General features: G+C 37.2%; 1 protein-coding gene across 16 annotated transcripts in view; it reads right to left on the reverse strand.

The window, feature by feature from the left end:
• The window catches only part of LOC113667793 (RNA-binding motif, single-stranded-interacting protein 2), a 44461-nt gene that overhangs the window by 4589 nt on the left and 12269 nt on the right, over positions 1-27603 (reverse strand). For 4 of the 16 annotated variants that reach the window (XM_089182232.1, XM_027183648.2, XM_089182233.1 and 1 more), the window contains 16 exons: positions 19598-19900; positions 15395-15457; positions 14808-14957; positions 11309-11472; positions 9782-9840; positions 8793-8884; positions 7368-7430; positions 6785-6879; positions 5771-5832; positions 5309-5383; positions 5099-5127; positions 4537-4583; positions 4177-4237; positions 3336-3449; positions 2849-3088; positions 2229-2371 (listed from right to left, as the gene is read on the reverse strand). In XM_089182232.1, the coding sequence (XP_089038358.1) occupies positions 2229-2371; positions 2849-3088; positions 3336-3449; positions 4177-4237; positions 4537-4583; positions 5099-5127; positions 5309-5383; positions 5771-5832; positions 6785-6879; positions 7368-7430; positions 8793-8884; positions 9782-9840; positions 11309-11472; positions 14808-14957; positions 15395-15457; positions 19598-19843 (1703 nt within the window). In that variant the 5' untranslated portion in view covers positions 19844-19900. Of the gene's footprint in view, positions 1-2228; positions 2372-2848; positions 3089-3335; positions 3450-4176; positions 4238-4536; positions 4584-5098; positions 5128-5308; positions 5384-5770; positions 5833-6784; positions 6880-7367; positions 7431-8792; positions 8885-9781; positions 9841-11308; positions 11473-14807; positions 14958-15394; positions 15458-19597; positions 19901-20316; positions 20525-21612; positions 21748-27290; positions 27439-27603 lie in introns of those variants that run through there. The other 12 variants (XM_027183654.2, XM_089182237.1, XM_089182236.1 and 9 more) reach the window with 8 other exon arrangements.

The raw sequence follows: 27603 nt of genomic DNA on the forward strand, positions 1-27603 counted from the left end.
GGGACTTGGTGCAGGGGAAAAAATTCAGACCTTTAGCAACCGACCGCTTAATACAGGGAGACCACTTGATACGGTGCTGCTTAATACAGGTTCGATTGTACGTAGCTAAGTTAAGAATTTTTTTCCTTTTATATAACTTGAAACTGAACTTTGATGCACAGATAAATGTAACGGGAACTTTCTTTGTCAATATTCCCGTTAGGAGCAGAATCTTTTGAATAATTTAAAAATTATTTGAATAACTTTCTGTTATCTAAGTCGAGAACGATTTCTTTATAATTAATGATTAATGTTATAAATTGTCACACAATGTAACGAAATACTAGACTGATCGTAACGCGAATAGGAAGATTTCGTGACATGATATTTCACAACGTTGTAAACAAAGTTCAACACTGATTTGCATGCGTACAGTGAACTAAATAAGGGAAAGAAACGTGTAATTGTGAAATTGCAACTAAAATAGGGTATATTACAGTACTTTGGGATTGGGAATTTACTGAACTCGTGATTGTGGGAAAATTACTTTATTTCACAACTAGAACTGTAAAACGAAGTAGCACTGAATTGTAAGAGCAGATTGGTTTTAGATCGTTAGAGTGTTAGTAAGTTCAGATTGTCAGGAGTGATGGAAGAAAATAAACGCGTTTAGAAAACAAAGAAGTATACAGTCCTCTTGATTCCGCGACAATCTAGAAGTGTTATTGGTGAAATCAGCAAAGTCGTTATATGTGCAAAGTCTTAAATGCAATACAAGGAAATGCTGGGTGTATTTGGCGATATTTAGGTTTTTCCAATATTATGTAAATGAAAAATTTCATAGCGGAGCTCGCAGAGCGTAGCCCCATAATTATACAAAATAGTAGTCACCCATCAAGCCGAAAAATTTGGTTGTAGGACCATACGACCGTACAAGGTGCTACTTTTAACATGCGTGGTCAACTGTACCGCGGGCACGTCAACGCCAGAGTTTTGACCAGTAGTCCAGTAGTCCAGTGGTCAGTACACTGGGCTCCGAGTCGGACGACCCGGGTTCTAGTCCTGGCCGGGGCAAGGCGTTGTGCCCTTGAGACGTGCGGGGAAAAAAAATGCGAGCTCCGCTTTTAGGCTTGGCTAAATCTATATATTATTGCTGTCTCTCTTGCTCCATAAGTACTTTGTAACAAAAAGAGATTCATTGGCCTTGAGGCCAAAACATATCAAACCTCGTTCAGTAAGGAAAATTATAGTAAAATGTTTATTTTCAAGACTATTTCTAACAACTATTTTTAACCGCATATATTATGTTGATATATGTAAAAAAAATAACAAAATGTGTGGTTGAGTTGTCAATCAGTTAGTTAGTCAGTCGTACAATCAGTCAGTTGGTCAGTACGTCATTCAATCAGCATGCAGCCAGTTAGTCAGTCCGTCCACCAACCAGTCAATTGGTGAGTAAGCCAGCCAACCAAATAGATTTACCGACAAACCGGCACAGACAGATAGATAGGCAAACAGACAGCCTGCCAGCCACTCACCCAGTTGATCAGTCAGTTGGTTGGTTGGTTAATTAGTAAGTCAGTCAGTTGGTTGGTTGGTTAATCAGTAAGTCAGTAAGTTGGTTTGTCAGTCAGTCAGTGAGTCAGCATTGTTTTGACCCTGCTACCGATCTCAACCTTTAATATACCATACAGATAGACGGAAAATGTTATATGTGTGAAACAGTAGTTAGGCCAGAGAATAATTTGTAACGTGTTTACATGAAAAATCAGCCCGCGCAATTATTGAGATCCTAAAGAGGTTCACAAATCTCATTTCACCTTCTAAATAAGCACTCCACTTACAAAGCTACTGATGATTTTTTTTCTCCTTTCAGTTTCGCTAGAAAATGTAAATATTACAGGGGGAATGTACATCAAACAATACATTCTGTATGTACTCTGATAATGAAATGCGAGAGTAAGCATGTATTTGGAACCAACCAGCACTGAAATAGCACTTCAAATAATAGAGGCTGCAGGTTTTGTTTCTGTATCTAAAGGTGCACTTCAGGGCCCTGATCTTAAAATAAGGATTAAGTCATTGTCAAATGCCACCTGGCTCAAACGGGTGGAAGCCCTAGCCCATGCTACCAGCCCCATTTTTTTAATGTGCACAACTGTAATTTTTCCGCACTCATTTTTGTTACATCGATGTTATAAATCTGAACATCTTTTCTTTTTGAGATGAGCATAAATGTAACACCATACCTTTGTTGGTAATGCGACGTGTAGCCTGCCATTCTATGTTCATCTAACCCTTGACCAGGATCAGCAAGGTGTTGCGGCAGGCCTGTTGCTTGTGGGGACATGGGTGGACCAAGAGGATCTCCTTCACCGACCATTGAGTGTTCCTAAAATTCAATTTACATTATTTTCAATTCTCACTGGTGTGCACATTGTGAAGTTTACGTCCCTTATCGTCCTGGCCAGCAATCAAATTCACTCAGCACTTTATCTCCTTTCCATCTGGGCTTACTTCTACCTGGAATATGTCACTAGAGCATAACAAATTGCAAAAATGGAAATATTCTTTGATCTCTTTTATTAGCTAGAGCATGTGTATAAGTACTTGTAGCTCAAATTGAACTCCTTTTTCCAATGTGTATAATAAACCAGGTTTAAATGGGATTGCAGTAATACATGCTCATTTATGGCTTTAAACAATGTAGCTTAGATAAAGAATTTTGGACTACTTGAGCCAATTAGCAGTGTTAATACATTTAATAAGTTAAAGTTGTATTTGAAATGGCCATATGAAATTGCAGGAGTCATCACTGATGCATTTCATTCTTCTTCCATCTCTTTTTTGTTGCAGTCCTCATTCTTACCTCTACTGACATGTAGTGTGGGTGTGGATGTTGTGGTTGTCCATGCTGATGCATCATTTGCCATGAAGCTTGTGAGAATGAGCCATGAACTGGACTGGTTAAGTACTGCGAGCCTGACATCTGAAGCTGGTTCATCTGACTGGTAAGATGTTGCACAGAGCTCTGCTGCAAAGCCCCAACATTATGCTCCATTGATGATGGTGTTACTGCTGTTGCTGCTGCAGCAGCTGCTAGCTGACTCTGAATTATTAAAGAGAGGTAAGTAGTTAGTGATAATTGACTGTGCAATTTCAGGGTGATATTGTTGCATGGAAAACTGCATAATTGTTGCACAATTGATCCCATAGCAATTTTGTATATTTTTTTCTAAAAAGTGCAATTTTACGTCTAAAGTATGAGTAGTTTACAAGTGTATCATCTCAAACAAGGACAGTTCTGATAACCAAACTATGAAACAAACAGTGAAATAACTAAATCTTGTTCTTACTGGTTGTAGTTGATGTTGCATCTGAATGTAAGGTTGATGTGCAAGCCAGCTTCCACCTCCTCCTGTTGCAAGTTGGTATGCTAATGGAATATTTGTTTGTACAAATGCTGTCCCCTGTTCAAAAAAAGTAAAAATTCCAGATAACGTTTAAAAATCTTCAAAAGTCAACTTCACATTTCAATACTAGCATAAAGTTGGTGACACAGTTCTCAAAAATTGGTTTGTTGAAATGTCATAAAATAAGAACCGTGACTACAACAAACACACGAAAGTCTCAATTTCAGATTTAGATAGGAGATATGTTGTTTTTCATTTTGGAATGCATCAATGACTAGGAGAAGAGTAGAAAGTGCTTCACCATCTCTAACACCATACAGGACACAAGTAAAAAAGTCAAGGATGGGAAAGGGTAAGGAATTATCTTTTACAAATATACCAATAAGATAAAGGATATTCTCGTCATGAATACATAAAAATTATCAGCTAGATATAAGCATATGAACCTGTTTCTGATGGCCCAGGAGAGCAAAAGCACAAATGTTACTTTGGTTTCAGTAAATACATTCAAGATTTTCCTAAACTTGTTGGCTTTAATGTACTGTGGATGTGCTTTGATATATCTTTTGGTATTTCTCTGCATAGATTTACCCATAGATTTTACACATATAAATACAAAGTGATATATCATAAATGATATGTTTCACTAAACACCTATACAAATCTTCAGAAAAGAGGACTTCTTTAGTGTTCATTTAAAGAAATATATTTTAAGCAAAATACGTTTTGAGTCAGACAATGAATGAGTCTCTGATATTTTATGTAAAATGGAAATTGTAACCACCTGTCCTGGGAGGACTGCAGCATGAGTCGTCATAACTCTTCCTGAACTGCCTACAGTTGATCTACATAAAATGCCCAAAAGAAAGATGTTTTTTCATATGCATATTGAAAAGACATTTTTCCAAAACAAGTGTTGAATACTAAATTTGTAGTGCAATTTTATGACAGAAATTTGTGACAAAAACTTGCATAAAATTGTTCAACTACTATAATAAGGGAACCATCTTTTTGATACACATTGCAATTATCAATAAATGGTGTTACCTACACATTATTTATGAAATACAACACAATCTAGTTCCTAATTCAGTAAAACAAAATAAAGATACACTGCATACTGTAAAAAACATTGATAACACACCCATTTTGCATGACTAGTGGTTCACCATATCCAAGCAGGGGTACTCCCTAAAAACAAACGAAAAAACAATGTTACATATATATATATACACACCTGTTTTCAAAAATGTTGCAATTTAAAAATATATGCGAAATAAATACCTTTTGATTTCTCATCAAGACGAGTGTAATAAAACAGTAACATTCCTCTTTTGTAGACACAAAAGGGTAAATGACCAAGCCAGTCAATTAAAATAATCAATGAATATTGAGTGAAATAGTGTAGTTTGATTGTGTGGGTGAGTGTAGTCCTGAGAAGGATTGTTGTTGGTAATGGTGACTGACGTTTCGACAACCTGAGCGGAAGTCATCACCAGAGTCAAGTGAAAGATTGTTGTCAGTCGAATGTACTTAGGACTAAGGACTAAGTACATTCGACTGACAATAACCCGGATTCAAACCATTTACAATATTGAGTGAATTAATAAATGAGTAATACATATATGTAGCATGTCAGTTTGGCATTGACTGTCAAACTATGTGAGAAATTGACATTGGTTATCAAGTAATAAATGAATACTGACCTCCTGTCTACTTATTTGCCATGAATTATCTGTTCACAAAAAAAATAATCATTTCCTCAGTGACATGCTACTTAAGGGCCTTTAATCATTCAGGAAAAGTGTGACAGTTGTCAGTGACTGTCACTTTCATTTGGACAACCAAAGCAGAAGTCATTATAAGAGTAAAGACCATACTAAATCTGACAAAGATGTAGATAAAATAAGTTGTACCATGGTTTTGCTGAGTTTGTTGCCTTTTCTTGGGACCTCCATCAGCAAACTTGACCACAAGTGGTTCAATGCTACCTACAGGTTATGACAGGCAAAGCATATTATGTTGCTGAAGAGACTTCATTAAGTCAATGCATATGGAACTTATTGCATTGGTAGATACAAAGCTTGGCAAGTAAATTGAAACAGCCAAACTTTTATGGATGTAGATAAGTTTCCAACCTTTTAATCAATCTACTGGTCAAAACCACTTCAGAAATATATAAAACCGTTTTTAAAAATCATCCCTACTTGATCAAATATCTAAGAGATATGTTGATAAGCCATAGTGGTCCGCAATATTTTGTCTGAATGTAAATTTTAAGTGACAAAGTAATTAGGTACATGTGCTGTTGAATAAAGTTTCTGGAGGACACAAAAATACCTTTGGCAAAATATCATAATGTACAATTTCTTACTTACCAGGAATCTTTTTAGCATTAAAATCTTTGATTATCTGTTCACAAATCTGTGTATTTTCCATTCTATAAGTTAAATATCAAAGCTTTGTTTAGTAACAGGAAGCAAATATATCACATGTCACCACATTTCACTACAGGGAGTTGAACAAGTGACATTCAGCCTTCACTTGTAAATCACGTTCAGTTCTTTTATGAATCAGTGGCCATTATTACACAGCTGCATTCTTGAATCAAACAACTAGATTCTGCTTCCCATCACGAAAACATTGGCCAATTTGTGACAAGAATAGCTGTTCCCTATTAATCACAGGAGTTACCTGAGAGATATAGTAAGAAATGAATAAAGGTCATAAACTTTTAAAGAAACTTTGGTGCGGTGTCAGTGGGAGAGTATAACAAGGTAATTTGGTATCATCAACTGAGTCAATGACATAAATTGGCTTCTGTTGAGAGTTTCAAAGCTGACCTTTCAAACGTCAGCCCTTCCTCAGAGTGAAGGGCTAAAGCTCAAAATATCAGACATAATAACAGTTTTGCTCACTTACCCAGTCCCAAATATCACACAGTTTGATACATGGTTAATTGTAACAATTAAAACACAACAATTGGCCATCGCAAGGAACAAGGGAGTGCTCAGAAGTTTGTTAGCATACCAGTATAATTTGCTACTGCATCTGTGCTCTTCCCATTGTGTGGCATGCAGGGAAGCCTATACATGCATCTTTGCATGTTATTGCTGTTATAAGCATTGCATTCTTTAGTATTGTTGCAATGAGTTTTATAGCTAGCAATTCCAGCTCCACAACTTCTGAGTGCTGAGAGGAGGCGATGGCATAAAGGGTTTGTGCCTTTGGTTGCCAGAAGGAGGGATCTGCGAAAAGTTCTATTTCTAGTTTACCACCCTCAAGTATAAGGGCTCCCATGCACCAATTGCAACAAAGAAATGGACCAAGTCATTATGCTTTACTGTAAAGCTTTGATACAAATCTAAGACACATGTATTTCAACCATTTACCTTGCAAATCCTACCCCTCTACTCTCATGGTCAGTATCTCTTAAAATTCTTGTTGATATAACTTTGCCATATCTTCTCAACAATGCTTCTAATTTCTGATGACAAAGAGAGTAAAATTAGTTTCTTTAACTAAGATAACAATTTGTTGTCTGTTTAAAGCACCTATTAAATGAATCACTCTATCGTCATTCACACCTCTTTTTAGATAAATATGTACCATAATTTGGTGTAACTGCACCTAAATTAAAAAAAGACTAGATGTTTCACCTAAAATTAGCATTCTAACTTTTCTTTTCTTTTAGTAAAGATAAAATTTAAATTCCCCTACACTTTGGTGCAACAGATCATTCCACTTTATTGCCTCTGTATAAGTTTTCTTCAAATTTTTTAGGCACTTTGGCTTGCAATATGTTTGTAGATAATCTTGTTGGTGTTGTTTTTTGAAAGTATACTTAAAATCATAAAAAAGAAACTCAAAGACAGGAAGAACATTTCATGTAACAAATTACATACATCGGTTTGCTCAACTACTTGATTGATGAGGAGCCAATGCATCACAAAGGGTAAATTTGTTTTCACTCACCGCTTCATCAAAATCTCGTGGTAGATATAGAAAATATAAATTGGTGGGGTCTTGTTCTTGTTGCTTTAGAGAAGAAAAGCATTCAGATTTACATAATTACATTCGTTCTCCAGCGTTTTAGCAGATATAATAAGTGGTGTAGTAGTGTAAGTGTAGATGACAAATCATTAAGTTTTGTAAGTGCTTCTGATATCCTACAATGGCTAGACATGTCAGGCTATTTTTGGCACAAACCGTGCTTCTGTAACAGACTCACAGAAACATGTTATTGGAAACATCGCATTGGGATGTCCAAAAACTGATAGGCCCATAGCATTTTAAAACAACTTCTCAATGAGAAAAGACAGAATTAATCCACAAAATCCTACACTTATTTTTTAGGAAAGCTTCTAAACTTAAATGAGCATGCTGCGTCAACAAAAGTTTGTCCTTATAACCCTCACTGAAATAGACCAAGTGGTAACAATTCCTTTCTACACCAAGGAGGCCTTTCACAGAGTACAGAACTATGGCTCAGTGAATTAATTCAATCTAAATAAGCAAACCCTCTGTTTTAGCCTGTGATTCACTCTAAGTTTTGTTTGAAGGTATTGAACTGGGTTCACAACAAAATATACCAAGACCAGTGATCTATTTACAGACAGTGAGAGTTTCCACACCATGAAACCAACTGTTAAAACCAAGCACAGACAATTGACAGAATGGAAAAGGGTTAACTGGATCAAGTAAGGCTAACCTAAATAGGCAATTGTTTTGAATTTCTTTCAGGAGTTTCAAATGTGTAAAAGAGAAAGGTAACAGCTAGATAACAATTTAAAGATTTTGGATACATGATTTTCATGTCATTCTTGCTAGCACATGTTCTGTCACATGTGCTCTAGGTTTATTTTTGACCATCAGTCTTAATACTGCAATGAAATTTGCATGTTAATAAAAGCCTCCTGATAGTAACAGTCTATCCTCTTTTAACCTAATAAGTTTCTACACGTGCCTCTACAGATGGTCACTATTTTGAGATGTCAGAAAATTCTAGTGTTGTTTTATCTCAAATGATCTGTAGGATATCCAACCAATTAATACAATTGGTTTATTTTCATTTGTGTACTGAGGTATTTACCTCTCCCTATTGTAGATGGACTAAGTTCAACAACTGAATTGATTTTCATATTTAATAACACGAGGCATGACTTAACCCCCCCTCACTGCGATTAAATAAATTATGAGATAGTCCCACCCTCCAATACTAAGTTGCAAGTAAAATTGAAAACTAAAGTAAATTAACTTTGATTTCAAAGCCATCATAACAAATTAAGATTAAGTGTTCAACTGCAGCACGGCATGTATTCTCACCACAAAATGACCCACTGCACGACAAAGGATATGAACAGGAAGTGAAGAGGACAATGCAAAATGACATTTGCTAACCTTAGCCATCTGGGCTTGAATTCCTTTGTTCTTCAGGGCGGTAACTGCTTTTTGAGCCACAGTGGGTGACTCGAAGTCCACAAATCCATACCCTGTTTGAAAAAAAACACAATTTAATCAATAAACAAACAAAACAGACAGGTGACAGAATAAAGGAAATAACCAGCTACTAGTATTTTATTTCCCACACAGCACATTCTTTTGAATATTTATAGTTCATCTGCTACATTTATTTTTAATTCACGAGTGCTGTTGTCTGTATGAAATCAAACAAGTCTCATAGAAGTAGAAATAGAGAAGCTCTCAATACCACAAAACATAACTTAAAACTATGCATCACTGCATAAATGATGACACAACAACACTGCAATATGTCTACCCATGCACCATTACTCCCACAACTGACTAAATCAGTCATAAAGCTATGCTGTGTATTTCCATGTGTTGTTGGTAAAGTTGATGTTCAGGTGATCATCAAAGTCTACGGGCCCTTACTGACACGCTGTAGCTTTCTTCACATGTTTATTTCAATTACATCTTTATTGAAGTTTGCAACTCTTGTTACAAACAACCTTTAGAGTGTTGAAATTTTTACTACAAAGATAGGCTAAATTAAGTTCTGACAGAGACAAGAATAGTCGACAGTTTTTGTTCAAGGATCCACACAGTACACCAGAGCTCTAATGCACAAATGATGCACACTCCAGGATTTGAGATCACTACAATACCTTTGTATGTAATTTTTCTTTAACTGAAAATAACATAAAAAACCAAGCAACATCACATCACCACTAAATTTTAAGTCCCCTTAAATAGAGACGAACCATTCATGTTGCAATGTGTGTCACTTTTCTTTACTGGATAACAGCACATGAGTTGTGCTTGACCTCTCTTATTAAAAGAGAGTTCTGATGTGCAACCAAAGACAAAAAAAATAAAAATATTCAGTCAAGGCTTTGTGAATGTTAGAAGCTGCTGTTGATGCTTACCTTTACATTTATTAGTGTTCTTATCTAGAATAGCTTTTGTTGAAATAATATTTCCATATCTGCCGAGAGAAAGGGATGTAGATTAAACAAATAAAATTTTTAATACTTGATACAAAACAAAGACACACAAACTACCACACTATTTTTGACTGAAAATAGATAGATTATAATCATTTACAAATGAATGAATCTACAAATATGCATATGAATGGATGGAGGAGTGACTGAGAGACAAAATGAACGAATGCATAGACAATGATAGAACCAATGAGTGAATAACAGTAAATAAAAATGACTGGGTGATTGAAAAAATTAAGAGGAGCTAGAAACGAGGCCAGAAAAATTAAAGGAACAATTTAGAGAGGGAGCCAGTTGGAAGAATAGGGGAAGGAATGTAGAAAGGGAGAGAATTACAGTCAAGTCGACAACAGTTCAACTTGCCAATGCCAACTTGCTGACGTATAAAATCAAATAGAGACATTGGCGAGTTGCTTTTCAATCCAGTACAACTTATTAGAAGTTAAACATATGGAGTCTTGATATTAGCAGGCAAGTCAAGAATTTAAAGAAAGCAACAAAACTTTAAAGTCTTTAATACATGTTTCAACAGAAACTTCTGTCATCTTCAGTTAATTAATGCACAAAGCGATCTACATGTTGTAATTAGTTGATTACACCATATAAATCTAAAACTATCCTTTTAATTTTCACAACTTTACGCTTTACTGGTTGTCACCATTTATCATAATTAGCATTTTTCTACTAACTATATAATTCAACTTCCAACTCTTTGTACATTAATTAACCGAAGATGACAGAAGTTTCTGTTGAAATGTATTACAGACTTAAAAGTTTTTTCGCTTTCTTTAAATTCTTAAACATATGGAAAAGTAAAAGAATTTTGGTGAACTGTTTTTTACTAAAGATCTTGTCTAGAAAGCCAAGTTTTTTTAAAAATCTGACCAATTGACATGATGAGTCTTTAAAGTGTTGTCACACAATAACTTGTTTGCATCTGAAGCTTTTACAGTCATTGGCAATGTTTACCTCACTTTATTCACTATGAGATCCTTATAAACTTTGTTGGAAGAAAAAAATTGTTTTTTTCTAAAGATCTTTTACTTTCCTATATGTTTAACTTCTAATAGGTTCTACTGGATTGCAGACCAACTTGCCAATGTCTCTACTCGATTTTATTCATTGGTGAGTTGGCATTAGCAAATTGATCCATTGGCGACTTGACTGAATACCAAGGGTGATGTGAATGAATCAGTCAAGTATATGGATGAAGGTAGGAGAAGAGAATTGAATGATAGGATGATGGAAGGCACCAAAAGACTAAGCTTAAAAGAAAAGAGGAAAAAGGAAGGAGGAATAAAGGAGGGGAGGAATTGGGAAGGAAGAAGCTACAAAAGGAAGGAAGGAGGTACAGTTGTGGTGCACAGACAAGCTGACAACTACCTAGTGTGAAATCCACTACAAACCATTAAATATAGAGAGAACAATCCAAAAGCTTTGCCCCCTCACCTGCTACATAAATTATTTAAATCTTCATCAGTTGTTCCAGGGGAAAGTCCTCTAATGTATAGGTTTGTTTTGCTAAGCTTCTCTTCAGGTTCATCTTGATTGTCACTAACTGATAAACTTCTCTGTCCTGATGTTGGTGGTGGACTGCCTGGTATATTATATGCCTGTGTCAGTGAGATTGAAAAAAAGCAGCCTCTTAGCTCAAGGGAAGATGCTTTTTGGAAGATAACAGTATGTCTGATATGTCTAATTTATAGCGGAGCTCGCAGAGCATAACCCCATAATTATACAAAATAGTAGTAACACATCAAGTCAAAAAAATTTGGATGTATGACCATATGACCGTATGAACGACCATACAAGGTGCTACTTTTAGCATGTGTGGCCAACTGTACCACAGGCGCTATCTTATAATCAGTCCTCTACATGGATGCGGAGAAGTTGCGAATGAAAATCCATTAATATTACCACGCACTTTATCCATAGTATGGGCTTTAGTTTTGTTGAAGAGACATGTGTGAAAAAAAATGCTAGCTCCGCTTTTTTAGACTTGGCTAAATCTATATATTATTGATCAGTACAGTGATCACATGGTGATCTTCTAACATGTAACTTGGTGATCATTGTATGACCTAATGGTATAAAGGGGGTAAGTTTCTAAAGAAACTGGTGCTGCATCAGTGGGAGAGTCAGTATAGTGGCTATATGTAGTGCTGCATCAGTATAGCAAGGTAATTTAATATTGTCAACCAAGTTGATAATGTAAATTGGCCATAGTAAAGAATTTCAAAGGTGACGTTTCAAGTGTTTGCTGTTCATCTATCACTCTGACAAAGGACTAATGCTCCAAACATCAACTTTTACACTCTTTACAGTGGCCAATTTACATTTTCAACTCAGTTGATAATACTAAATTATCCTGACCTAATTGTACCTCCCTTCACACCTAATATCCATGAGGAAACATAAAGGTGTTGCTGTTGCACATGAAAAGACTACAACAAGTATAGGTGCAAACATAAGGTGTCAATGTATGCTTCTGTAGAGTGTTCAAGTCACATATTGAAGCCAGAGCAATTTGGCTTGAATCTTGGTTAAAGGAATCTGGTTAACAGTATACCATGCAAGTCTTCACCACATTATAAGGGAGGAAAAATAGGACCCCTACCCCAAAGTGAGAACAACTGCCATGTATGGTTTGATGAGCTCTTCAAACTAGCTTAAATTGTGGGTTCTGCCAAATATTTACAACATCCAGGATGAAGTTATTTGCCATTAAGAGAGTGAAAATGTCATATGTATTCAATTTCCATAAAACTTCACTGGAAATATTTTCACCACCACCAACCTAATGCAAATAAGTATCTGTCATACAATAAGGTTACTACCATTTTCCTATGAATTGGTCAACCTCTTCAACCCCTTATTTTTTTTAATATTAGATGTCAATCAAACATTAAGTTAATCAGATATTTTTTTGGACATTCATTCTCTCCAGATTATGAAATAACACCCTCTCTCCAGTTTCAGAAGTTAAGTCTCATAGAAGTGGAGAAAGAATCTGAGGAATGTGGTCTGTGATCTTAGTTAGTGACAGGACCCCACATGAGCAAACAGCTTTGCAATGAGCCTCATCAATGTGATAATTGGGTTTTATCTGTGCAAAAGATAAATTTGGGGAATAAAGAACTAATATTCTAATAAACAGTCGAACTTAAGATTTACCATGAAATGATAGCACAGATCTGGCACTTGAATGTGAGTAAAACTAGCCCCTCTAAAGTTTATGAGGGTTATGCAATCAGTAAAGCCACCCTGGCGAGCCAGACATTTTCTATGAAGGACACAGATGCCTAATTAAATGTAGAGATGAAATTACAAAACTTTTGACCTTTCCTTCCTGTCTGTTGCTTTACCCCTTAACCACTAGCATTCAAAAAATGTAAACAACACAAACCTTGTCTAACCCTGTGATTTCAAGTTAAGGTATGTGCACGCTACCAGAAATGTCTACACTGCAGAGATCACTGCCCCTAGTAAACTATCCAACCATTAGAATGAAAGGGAGTCTACATCTAGTGAAAAGTTACCACACACCAGTGATTTAAATTAACTATTACCAAAATTTGCAGTCCTGTATTTACTTAAGTCTTATCATATAACTTTGCACATGTTTGCTGCCAGTGAAGGTCACCTCATGGAGACTAATAACTTAGATTTAGAATTATTACATAACCAAACACGTGTTTTGGTGTAAGTGTGAATGACCTCATGGATAGCCTTTCATCATTATATTACAAGACTACATAGTTGAAATGTTTTATAAAACTGTGAGAATGGTTTGGCTTACTATAAACAAAACATTGTCAAACAAAAGCTCATGCCACATGGGAACATGATGTCTAACCCTGATATTCATTGCAAAACTTGTTTCAATTAAGATTCTCAATTCTTCTCAATGAAAACTACAACCACATTAACCAATCTACATAAGAACTACTGATATGGTGCTAGAAGAGAAACTTGCTCAACCATTTAGGAATTTTTTTGTGAATCATCTTAATGAGGAAATGTTGACCATTTTGAACTAATCAACACAAAAATACTTTGGCAAAGGTTTCAAAATTGGTCAGGTGCGACAATTCCAACTGTGTGCCAACATTGTTTAAATAATCCTATACTACATTTGAATACCTTTAACAATGCAGGAAATGCCAAGTATGGAAAAAGGTAGATTGAGTTTCAGTGTCATTGATTTTGATTAAGTTTGCCACTCTTTGTCTAAATCTTTCCTTGTTCAAAAAGTAAATGCTTATCACTGCTTTTTAATTGCACCTGTGGCTATGTCATCACTTTCTGGTGACTTTTGAGTCAGGTAGAATGAAAGTGATATACTTTCTGATTTTGCCTAGCATTGCTGGTAAAAAATCCTACCTGGGACTTTACCGCAACAGTTGTAACAAAAGTGACCAAATTCTTGCAGGGGAGACTACCTTGTATGATAACTACTAATTGAATAGCAACATAGAGCACAATCAACACAAGAACAATATCTATTGCCATCTCTCTCTTGAGAAAAAACAACTTCAGAGTGCTGATTATTTGCCTTTATCTTACTTTTGCTTAATTTACTGCGACAACAGAGAACTGGACGAACTAGTTTTTCACTGAATCTAGTGATGGGCAGTAGTAGGTTATTTCACTATTTTTTTCTGTCTTATCCTTGAATTTTAAACTTAGGTCTCACATTGGAAATACTTAAATAAACTAGAGGAGTGTCCTTCCCATAAATCACTCCCTAGCGACTAATTCTCCAGATCCTTATTTCTAGGGCATGCATATTCCTCTTAGAATAAAGCAACTTCTGTGTAGTGCTTGAGTGAACCTGGTTACAAAACTCAACCTCTACATTAACCCTTTAATATTTCTTCCTGTATGGAATATTTACAACCCTGTGGCTTCTTCTGAAAAAGGGTGAGCATTTTCTCTTTCATCTTACCCCGGGATGTGCATAGCCATATATAGGAGCTGCTGGTGGGAAACGCGGTGATGTGAATCCTACAGGCCACGAAGGGTATGCTTGCCATGTTCCTCCTGGACTTGAACGAATGTTTCGTCCTCCATGGTATGACTTTTGCTGCTGCTGTTGCTGACATTAAATTCAAAGTAACTTTATGAATACTATGGCAACAGTAAAAAATAACCAAACGTGAAATGGACTACATTCTCAAGTTGAGAATTTTCTTAAATCTCTCAACCTTCCTACTTGACAGTTAACTGAAATTGTAAGGAAAACATGCACGCTGATTTTCTAGAGTTAACTGCGTTATTTATTATTGCTGACTGCTGTATTGAGAACTTGTAAACTCAAAGTGCAGAACTGAGATATTGGCTAAGTTAGGATGCCTTGCTCTGATGTAAACAAGAAGTTACTTAATGTCACTTCTCCTAGAAAAAAACAGTATCAGAACTCTTGAGCATAAATACGACAATAGGTAACACAATATTTAGTGGGCATATTTGTGGGCTAAAATTGAAATTATGTCTTTAGACTGGAACACCTTCAGCGTTGTCATGGTCACTTACTGCTTTTGGAAGGTTTGCCGGTTGTTTCCTTCTGTTCTGATTCTGTGGTTGTCTTATTGACACCTACACAAATTCAAATGATGTTAAACCAATTTAGAAGTGTTTCAATCTTAGCTGGCTTTCAGACTATCAAAAGTTTTCCGCTCAAATATAAGAACTGGCTGCATGGAAAAGTAGTTTTGCTTCCAGGTAGGTACTGTTTATATACTGGCCCACTGTTCTTCAAAGGCTGATTAGCGCTAACCCAGGGTTAAATTTTCATGTGGGTTTCTTTATTCCTTTTCTCTATAGCTTTTTGATAGTTTTCTCTATTCTTTTCAGAGTATCCAATCATTAAATTATATACAAAAAGAATTCTACTGAATTTCTTTTAAACCTTTCATACCTGAAATCAGATTTGACATTAACCCTGGGTTAAGACTTAACCATCTTTTGAACTACCGGGCCCAGTGGTCTAGGGTGCAGGCAGACAGTTATTTCCACATTCATCGAGGATGGCTTCAAACTGTGATCAAAATCTAACTGCAGTCACAGCTCAAAACTGTTTGTAAATTCCACAATGGAAGACCATTCAAGGTTAAATATATTTCACCCAAAAAATAACATGCCTTAAATATTTTGAAACAAACACTTCAGGGTACATTTAACCTACCAGAAAAAAATCCTTCATATGGTGTATATTCAAAAGAGTAATTTACTACTTGAGATTACTAAATATTATTTAGGCAGTAGTCTGTAAATTTAAATGTCTGTGGAGTGCAATCTTTGTTAAATTTCATGATGATTTCAATTCCCTTTTTGTTAGTAACAATGCATTATTGTGGCTTTCAGTTCTGTTTTGAGATTACGTTAAACATTACACAAAAGAAAACCTTAAACTTAAGTAAGATATACTTGTGAGCGAACAGGAATTGAGCTAGCTCATTGTTTAGCACATCTTAGGAAAATTTGCCAAAACGATTTTTGGCAGTGAGGAAGTGGAAATATTACCCAAAGTTTCTGCAATATCCTCTAAAATATTTTCCCAGAAGAAATTGTTAGTGTGAGAAATATAATAGAAAAACGTTCCAATGACATTTCCAGCATAAAGCATGTTCAAAATGTTTTTACTTATGTTGAGGGCTTCTCATATCAAGGAAAAAAATATTGAAGATACTAACAATTGGAGTGCCAAACTAAGATAGCAAACTGCAAGCTATTTGACGTGATACAGGGGAATTCAATACTCAATATTATAGAAATGTTTAAAAGTAGACATGGGTAATTAGTCACAAGAACAAACTGTAGTTATTCAGGAGTTTACAACAACACCTACTGAAAGAATTGTTATCCTTCTCTGAACTATAATAACTGCCTCGCTTGCGTTTAACTCTAAATCTGTTATCTTTATTCAATCAAATGCATTTCTGTTCTCTAGAGGAATTCATGGTTAGATAAATGCCCAACGGAAATTTAAAAAAAATTACAATCCCCATTAAATCTAATGCTGTTTTGTTCAAGAATTAATTACATTTAGCCAAACCTGGACTTGAATTTCAGCCTTGGGAGACTGACACGGTCTCGGCGACAATATTTGTCACTGAAATTTGAGTCTAATTAGCCAAAGTAAATTGAACATAACGCAGCCTTTAAAAATTCTGAAAGGGAAAAGTTTTAAAACGAAAAATTGCTTCCTCAGAAGTCTCCAATGCACGAAAAAATGAATTTGACAGGGAAACCGCGAGAGGGTTGCTGTAAAACGTCAACGTAAATATCTTGATATCCATTAAATATTTTACTTGGAGTACGTAAGTTTATTGAAAACGCTGGGTCAATTTTAAGACATTGATAATTGAGGGTTATTTCGTGATATCTACATTTCCTAGGTAAACAGCGAAAACGGAGAACACTCCGATAACGAGCTTTTTTCTTATCTCAACTCACGATTTCGCGAAATTCTGTTCGTAAATGCACAAACATAAACACTAACAACTCACGGAGGATATTCTTGTGAGCGATTAACTATCCAAATACACAGTTTTGGAGAAAGCCTAAATAACGTTTCAATAAAGCTTATAGAGCTTATTGTGAAAGGAAAGAAAACTGCTCCAAGGTCGCCTCTAACTCAGCTAAAAAATGTTGCAAGTGTGTATTGATTCTGGTATATTGCGCTTAGCGTGGCTCACTAAGTCACATATCGCACTAATTTTATTCTTGAGTATTGTTTACTCTTATTTTCCTCGTGAAGCAGAGAAACAAATTGAAAAATATGGTAGGCTTTAAGAAACGTTTAAGACGATTCACGATCCGGGAAAAGAAACACGCCTAGCTTGTTAGAACAAAATTCATAAACACTTGAGGTAACAGCTAAAACTAAGATTATACATAGGGCCAGAATCTCGTTATCGCGAACATAAAACTAGGGAAATACAGCAAAATAAAACACATCCGAAAACTAATGCCTTTACTTCAGACTGCTGTGTAATGACAAATTGGCGTGCATTGGCGAGAAATGAAACAGCGATATAAAATTACATTCAATTTATCAACTTAATCCGGAGGAAGTCGCTTTAACGGTCTCAAAGAAGATTCTCTAGACTGAATCTAAATTTGTTTCGATCAAAATTTCCCGGACCACATAGGGCAGTAACGAAGCTTTTTAGATCCGGAAACCAGATTTTTTTCGGCGGGATTCAAGGGTAAACAAAAAGTTCCCGTGACTAAAGAACTTCCGATGTCCTATTGACAAAACAAGATGAACGGCGTCGAAGCTATGATTGTAATTTGAAGTCAATTAAACCTATCGAATCTTCCATCAATCCCTCTCTTACAAACTCCAGAAATCTCCTAGCGCCCAGAATCCTAAAACTGTCTAATAGGTGAGCAATGAATTCGCTACAAGGGATGTTCACGATGGTTGGAGATTTAAAACGTCATCAATCCGAAATAGGCAGCTTCATTGAAAACCGTGTACTGTAGAATGTAAATTAGCAAGCTTTGCGGGCTTCACGATAATTTCGTTGACGGCTTTGAATAAGTCACGCATAACTTTTGTCGTAAAAGCCTAACTTCCGTCAGCAAAACCAGTTCACGGCCGTCACTATGCCATCGAATGACTTATCTGATACTACGTATCATCAACAAAGACACGGAGAGTCAGCAGAGATATAGGCAGACTCAGAAATTTCTACGTGAAGACTAACTTAATTTCACTGCAACGCTTAAACTGCTCGTTGTCGCGAAAAAATCTGTGAAGATGAGCAGGAGAAAGACATATTCTTTTTTTCTTGTAAATTTGTTTCCGTACAGAAAGGGTTAAAATAAAGAAGGGAAATGACGGCTGATGTAAACATTACTTACGGTACACAGCTACGCAGTGCAGCACAACCAGCGGCTCATTTTAATCAGGCGAAATATTTACCTCGCATACGACGATTCACCGACGCAGAGCACTTTACGTAGTAACGAAATCACGCGAATAAAAAGACTTGAAAATAACCAGACGATCGAAATAGGGGTCCTCACGGATAAAATAGCGACGACAACATGATTTAATGACAAATTTTGTCATTTGCTTTACTCAGTACTAGTAACGCGAGAACTGTGATCCTATACGCTAACCATAAGCGGATACCACCGATATCTTTGCAAAATCGTAACTCAAATTTCATTTGTAAGTGTAGAGAATGTTCCTTGGAACATTGTGACCCAGCAAAAGGACAGGATCTGGTGTGGTTAAGAGACATTTAGTCCGCGCTGCTTCACACGCTCGGTGGTGGCTGGAAGAAAGAGCTTTCAGTGAAATGTTTGCTACGCACAAAAGATCGACACCAACAAAGCCGTGCCGTGGGAAATTACAATCTTACAACACAAGCACATCACAGGACGACTACTGCTCAAAGATTTCACCGGCTCAGCTCTCGAAGAGCCAAATAATTATCTTTTGCGATTTTGTATACAAATGACACCGAAAACGCGGGAATGTGGGGAATTCGCGGCAACACGGTTGCCGTAACACGCGAACAAAACCAACAAACACTGCCAAGATTTCATTATTCATGATCGTGCAATAAACGCTAGCTTACTAAAATGAAAGCAAAACACACCAAATACTGCGCTCTGGCTTTTAACAGCGTTCTATAAGAAGCAATGAAGATCAACGTACAGCATGTCACATGATGAACGGATGTGGCATACTACAGGAATACTCTTAGAGGAAGGTACCTTCTTGTCATCCTTTTCCTGTCCGTTTTGGTTGCGACTTTCAGCCTCCGCGGTAGGCGTTTCGCGTTCCTCCAGCGTTTCTCCTTCTGGTAGCTCCCTACTCGCGTGATCCTGAGGCGCTGCTGGGTCGTGCGGCCCGTGAGAGGCGTGCGATTCACCATCCTTGGAATGCGTACGATCTTTGTTGCTTGTTCGATCAGTTGTCATCGTTGATGTCTCTAGAACCTGAACTAATGAATCGCTCATTATACGCCTACAATCCTACAAGCGATCGAAGGCCTCTTCATTCCAGTTGCCCCGAATCTAAAAGGAAATTGACAAAAAATACTGGTTAGGTCAATTCAACATTTAAACAAGATACTAGAGCATCCACCTAATGGCCGGATTTGGTTGAATTTTCTAACGCGAAAATGCACTCTGCCACAAACATGTTTTCAAAATGCCGCTCTTTCCTGACACAAACCACCATCCTCCCGACGCATTCCCCCGCGTAGACTACTAACCTGTTAAGCTCTGAGAGCAATGTGCGTCAACTGTACCGATTTTTACAGCCAATTTGTTTTGATCGAGCTTTAATTTCAGTAGAAAGCGGACGCAAGGGCTAGTCGATCGGACGTAAACAAACCACACACACACGTGGCCACGAATCGCTTCAATGCGGCAGAAATCTACGAACGGATCACAACAAGGCTTATCTCCTACTAAGAAATAAACTTTACCCTTATTTAGAGAAACTGCCTATATAGTAACATCGATCGCAGATCCAAATGTCTTTATGATATATACCGTGACGCCATGCGATTTTCTTTTCCCGCCACACGCACAGAGCATGTAAACTTGCTCCGATCAGCTAACCTCTCAACATCAACTAGATACAACACGCAAACTCCTTAGTCGTGAATTCGATCATCAAATCACAAGCGAAGTGAAAGGTACCCTTTCGTCAGGCGGCGAGCACGTGATTGCCTTTCAGCCAATGAGCGGCCCGGCGGGAAAGCTCTACAGCGGGGGCCGCTAATTGGTAAATGATTTATTTTAGAGAGAACTAGCGCCAGTGAGACGGGAATCCCGCTGGCGGCGATCGCGGGAATTCATAAACTATCGGTGAGCGAAGCCGTCCGCCATTGTACAGCGAGGATTGTTAGCGAGGATTGTTAGCCAGGAACAGAGCTTTTGTGTCAAGTTTCTGCATGGCGTCGCTAAGCATACAAATAATAACGAACAATTAAACCCTATCAACTGTCAGCAAGGCTTTGTGCTTGACAAGTGCCGGGCCAATCGGATGGGCGCATTCGGTTTGTTTACTTGTCGTTCTCCGTAACAATGGCCTAACCATTGAATGAAGCTCGCTTCCCAAGTGGTTCTAAACACGCGGCTGAATCTGCTGCGAGATATCTGCTGCGCGAATGAACGTTGAAAAGTGAACAGAAGTGAGATCACCACGAGGGCACTAACAGGCATACGCTGTTATGGCCGAGAAATAAAATGAGTTAGCACTTAAGCTAATCTCATCAAATCTCATCACTTGTACAACAGTTTGAGAAGCCTGATATCCAAGAGGGGTTCTCTTTCTCCAGATAACTGCCGGTTGCATATGCAGTTTGTTTCCTAATTACTTTAACTTCCCTACTGAAATTATTTACTCTGCACGCCAATCTGGAAATTGTCCAGAATAACCGTGCCTCCTTTTCCTATTTCTGAACGTAGGTGCAAATAGACTGTTTCGATGCGTTGTGGTCGCTGTGATTTTGCGACATCACCTTAATACGGCGATGTGCCTAGTGAGTGATAGGACTTTTGGCAGAGGGCCGGCATTGAGAGGATAAAAATCTCTGGGTGGCCCTACAAGTCTTGTAAACAAATACAAAATGGCTACAAAGTATTAAGCTAGAGGGGAGGTAGAAAACAAATGGTGAAGCGCATTCAGTATTCAAAATATTTTAGCACCGCATAAACGCATTTACGCGTACAAGATGTAACGATTTTGGCGCGACGAGTCAGATGCAGTGTTTTACCTTCTTGTCGCAGCAGTCAGGCTCAGGAACCCTTTTGAGGTAACCGTTGAAAACAGCGTGAATATGTAGGCTACACTTCCAGTAACAAACCGTTAGATTGCAGAGGGAACAAAGAGCGGCCCTTTGGAATCACTCGCTACGCCAGAGTGATTTCTGTGAATAATTGATGAAAGACTCTCTTTGAAATCGTTTGATTTCCATTTACCACCATCTAAACACGCATGAAATATTTCTGAGGTTGTTCTTAGACGCCTTGTTTGGGATTCAACGATAGGGTCTCTTTGAGATGGTGATAATTTCAAAGACAAACATAGGAGTTATCTATTACCGACCTGTTTCGTGTAAAGATTTAATGCACGCGAGCTTCAAATAGAAACAAAAACACCCGGAGAAATCATGAATATCGTGATTTGGCTACAAAAAGAATAGCTTTCCTGAAAGCCAATTAAAATTTCCACGCTATTTTTAAACGACGCCTTGTGTGCGCTTTATACTAAATAACGTTAAAGTTTGTGAAGTGATAAACTACTGTACAAATCCGAGAGCACTTTGAAGTATTTTTGGCCATTATTTCCCTTTCCTTGCCCTAGGGATCAGAATTTGGATCGTATAGATGACGGGTCTTGAAACAAAGCTAAGCCGGTCCTTCTAATGAAAAAGGTTTAAATAATTCTTGACTTTGACACATTTATATGATGTGTTTACTGTTATTTTACACAAACAAAAAGTTGTTAAAACTCTTCTAATTGGTAATTTTCCGAGACCTGCCATGAACGCGAAATGTGACGGGAGGAATATTCTTCTATCTCGAAATGTTATGAAGGAGCTTAAAAACATCGCAAAATTTTTCAATCGTTTTAAATTAATTTAAGAAGATGTATTATACAATCTTTTATATGTCACATAGAGAAAAAAAGATCCTATCCAGTTCACCATAAAAGATTATTTTTTTATGTACCAAACTTTGTCTATGTGATTCAATCGCTATAACGAAAATATTTCTTAGTCTTATACGTTCCTGTAAACGGCGGAGGTTTGAATTCTCTGGGGGAAAAAATTTCTCATTCATTTTTCTCTACCTCAAAATACGAAAAGAACAAAGCTGAAATATGGAGAGGCTGAAACATATTTAGGAGCAAGTTAAATAACCTACAAGTAGGCATGTGCTTCTGTGGAATCTTTTAAACAATTCACGGTAAGACCTAAAATGACGGTATGGCTCCTTTTGACAAAATTTACACCTTCAAATACTGTTTTGAACATTCTCGATAACGTAAATAGATTCTTAATAAGTTTTTCGGGGTTGAATATGTTCCAGTTAACAAGGGTGTTCAACTATTTTTTTCTGATTTGTCTTTACATTCAGAAATTTTAATTTCGACACATTTAGAAGTACTTGCTCCATGGATAAAAAAGGGAATTGCAAATTTACCGAGTACAATTTCATATTTTTTAAATTGTAATCATTGTATTCAGCTGACATAATCCCGGTTTGGTTCTTCTCTTGACGCTTTTGGAGATTTTGACCTGCTGGCCGATTTATCAACACTTGCTCTGTGATGAAAACTACAATTTTAAGCTAACTGCTTCACGTTTTTCCGCATTGCAGTGTTAATGATTCCATACAGCTAACAAAATACCCGTTATGTTCTGCACCTTCTTAACGTTTGTGTTGACTATAATTACTTACTCAAAAATACTCTCCCTTGAAATAAAACCCTTTTTCTTAGATGAGAAATGCTAAGCTCTAAAGTCTAAGTCTTAAAATCCGTTGTTTATTAAAAAAAGGCGTTACAGATGTGACTGACGAGAGACTGCGATAAGGCACAACATAACTACAACCTTATTCCATTGTTGGCTATCATCGAGAAGTGTTCAAAGCGAAATCTCAAGGGATAACCTCAGAAAATAATCTAAAGAAGAGTGTAAGAATGAAATACACCAATAGATGACTTAACTTTTCAAAAAAGAAACGGGCAAAGGTAAGGAGGAGGACAACTTCAGAACTTGTTTCAAAATAGAGAATTGGCCTTCCTCCACGAGGTAAAAGTTTCATTCGAAACATACGACAGAGATTCGAATAAACTCGAGTTAAAATACTGTAAGGTACATTCGACATGTATGCAACCAGGTGTTCAAAATGTTACAGCGATTCAGGGTGGTTCATCTGGGATGTATTGATTTCTAGTGATGAACACATAAGACTGTTCTCAGAGTGAAGTTTAGAAACCTTCCAAAGTCGCTTTAAAATTCGTTTGCCGTACTCCTTTTCAGTTTTCAATCATCGTGCCTTGTTTTCAGTATAGGTAGGAAGGTAACTATTGTTCGATTTAATAGTAGATAGAACTGATAGCGCAGTTGCACAAAGCTATCTCCGCGCTGTCCACAAGAATGAAGCCCGGAAAGACGCCGGACCCCTTATTGGGTTCAACTAGATTATCTAGTTAGTGGTGAGTTCTTCGTCGAGAACCACTGTTGAAGAAATGCTCAAGACAAAACATGAGCCTCGAAGCTGACACGGAGAAAATCTTGCGCAAAAATAACTAATAAACTTTTGGATTGCACACTTAGTTTAAGAGTTGTGTTAAAGATGCGTAATGCGTTGTGATGTATATAACCAAGGTGTACCTCGTGGACATCGAGTTTTGCCCAGCGGAGGCAAGGAGTAGCAAAAAAAAAAACAACGTCAACTGCAAAGATGTACTCTTGTTTTGGTTTAAACGAAAACTGAATTTCGCGAAAAAGAGCCTCAGTCTTGTTCAAGCTATTTGCATTTTAGAAACCCATTTGTCGATATTTGCATTGAAGGAAGCTTTCATTGTTTTTCAACTTAAATCAATCCAACGCTGGAGAAGTAAAATCTCAACTTATCCCGAGAACAAATGAAAATGCTAAGTTTTATCATTTAGTTCCATGCAGAGTGTTGTTGGCAGTAAACAAGTATAGCGCATGCTTCTCTAAAGAGCTTTTTTGTTTTCATCAATGCATCTCAAGGGTGCTAAACGAAGTAGTGCATACAATAACACTATCTTATTTTAAGACGAGAAATATCCATCTCAATTCCAGTTTGATAACAGTCGCCGCGGATTTTTAGTGCTAAAGCAAAATATAAAGATCATAATAGATACAAGATTAAGATTCTAATGTTTGGTTTTTTAAACTCATCCGTGCCAACATGGAAAACACAATAGATTCCAATGGTAGCAATGCCACTAAGTAGATTTGGTCGCAATTTAGTTAGACTTGTTGTAAAGATGCTTGCGAAAAAAAGTTGTGCGTCTTGCCGATTGATTACTTTCTCCTTGAGGTAAACGTGTATTGCTTTTTGTTGCATGAATTAATGAATTGACAAAAAATATCTTCGAGGTTCACTCATTTTGGCATTAAACCATCAAACGTTTAAATCTTGTGCTTCAACCTTTGTGCTGATGTATCTACAGAAATGAAGCGCTACTCGATCGTGTTTGCTATGTAAGAGAAGACCTTTTCATAAAATAGTTAAACTGGACATGATTGTTCACATAGTCAACTACGATACAAGCTTTTAATGTTACCAAACATTGCCATGTTAAGATGTGATCAATTAAGTTTAGAAATCACACTTTTTGCGTTTTGAGTACGAACGCAACCACACTCACAGAGTCTTTTAGAAACTGCTCAAGTCACCCAAAACATTTGTTGGCACTTCTGATTATTCGCAGTAACGTGAAAGGACAAAAATAAAATTAGTCGTGTATTAAATAACCCCTTGTAGTAACCTCGACAAAAGAATCAGTCGTAGTTTGATCATAGCTGAATCCCAAGCTGGAAGCCACTCTTTATGATCACTCGTGAAACACGTTTTTTTTCTTTTTGCTTTTTGGTATTTTATTTTATCTTTTTTATTGTCCCGTAGCTAGAACGTCTCTAGGCTGTAAGCCGACGACATATCAGATTCACTACGAGCATGGAGGGGTGTTAATCATTTGCTCGCCCGACTTTCTTCGTGTACAATTAAGTATCATTCAAGTCACGGAATCATTGTACACCTAATGTTAAGAGAAACCCACATCAAATTTCTTTTGGCGAGTTTTTTCGGTGTGAAGCTCTTTACTAAGGAATGCTCCTCCCAGAGCTTCAACCATTTTAAGTACCAAAGATGACCTTGAAGGAATAACGTATACGAAACCACATGAATCCATGGAATCATACAATCAAACTTTGCCCTCATTTTGACTTGCTTTGAAGTTGAAGAATTCGTTCCCTAAAGGCAAACTTGACAATTGCGGGAGTTCATGATAGAGATCAAGTTTTATTTCGACGTTGTTCCACCGGGAATTAATCCACGAAACCAATTCGATGCAATTTCGTGATGTATATTAAACACAGTACACTGTTTTGAATGACGTTAACGATAAAAGCTGAAGATCATTGAAAGATTTATGACAAACACGGAGTGCATCGCTTCTATTCATTTAGAATTACTTATTCGGAACTGACATGAGCTTTACTCGATGTTTTGTTTTTCTCTTACGCTGCCTTACATCGTTTGCACCGAGACTTGGCCGTCGCGTGGTCTTCGGAGTACAGACAGAACAAAGGAGCGAAACCAAATAACCGTGACCTGAGAGAGTTAGCTTAGCGTTTCCGCCAAATTTACCTAAACAAACTCCAACAAGGCTCTTTAGAGAGAGAAGGTGATGCATAAAAAGTGCTTTGTATTTTTGGCTGGCCGTAGAGTGAGTATTCATGACCGACGAAACTCTGAAGAGCCACTCAGGTTAACATATTTGTTTTTGCATGTAGCTGCATTCTAATCATATTTGGTTACCATAAGTAGTGTCTTCTGTCCGACATAAACACGACACTCATCCCGGAAAATGGCTCAGTGCTTACAAGAACACATACTGTTAGTCGCGAATGAAGAAAGGGCTTCTTTGGTCAACAGAATCTCCACAAGTTTCGCGCGCAAAAATCAGTAATATTGAGCGGACGCTATGAACAATGGTAGTCACGCTATGAGTGGTAACAAAGTTAACATCTAAGTGAATAAATTGATTGTCCCTTGTTACGCTTTCCGTTGTATGCTCAGTTGAATCAGTGCAGTTCAGTGCATGCAACCTTTAAGCAGAGATTTGAGCGACTTAAAACGTCACTAAACGTAAAGAGGAAACTAGCCGATTTACAACACCTTCTATACAAACGTGTAAGACCATTTCAAAACACTAAAAATATATATTTTTTAACAGCCTTGTGATTGCACTAATTTGTTTCCTTTTCCAAACAATGCTTGATGCCTTTCACGAGCCGCACGCAATTCAAGCAATTCGGAAGCCCATCTCTGCGGCATTTATCAAACGCGTGCCTAAGAGTGCTTTGTTGGAAATGGATCAAAACAAACGACATTTTCCGAATCGTAACCTTCATCGGAGAACGAGAGGTGTGTGTATGGGTAAACCTCGTTACTCTAGTGATGTTTAAATTTGAACACCTCATTCAGTGTTGCCGATATAGGCTAAAAGATGCGAAATCTTCCCAAGAAAAAAGAGAGGAATCGGAGTTTTAATGCCAAGGTGTGTTTTTGCACCTTACCGTAGTTTGCATGAAGCGAGCCGAAAAAAGAAACCATATCAAGAACTCACGCAATATGTTGTTGGCACGACCGCCCTAGTGGAATGCCACTACACATTATTATTTACCTTAACAAGATGTCTACCTGGCGTAGGATCACAGCAAAATCTGGCGGCAGTCACTGGAATTGCCTACTGTATGCCAGCTTAGCGTAGCTCGTTCTAGGCGGTTTATACTCTTCGTTGTTAAACTTACCTCGCGCAATCAGTGGGCATGCGCAAGGTCCCACCGAAAACACGTGCTCTTTGAAGTGGAAAACATGGTGTGATCGATTTCATTGAAATTAAAAGCGCGCTTTATATTGCTGTAGTGAAGTGACGATCTTTTTCCTGAGGGTGTTTCTTTCAAATTAACGTTTATAAGGGGAAAACTTGTACTCTT

The sequence above is a fragment of the Pocillopora damicornis genome, chromosome 9 (genome assembly GCF_964200805.1).
Source record: "Pocillopora damicornis chromosome 9, jaPocDami1.2, whole genome shotgun sequence".
NCBI lineage: Eukaryota > Metazoa > Cnidaria > Anthozoa > Scleractinia > Pocilloporidae > Pocillopora > Pocillopora damicornis.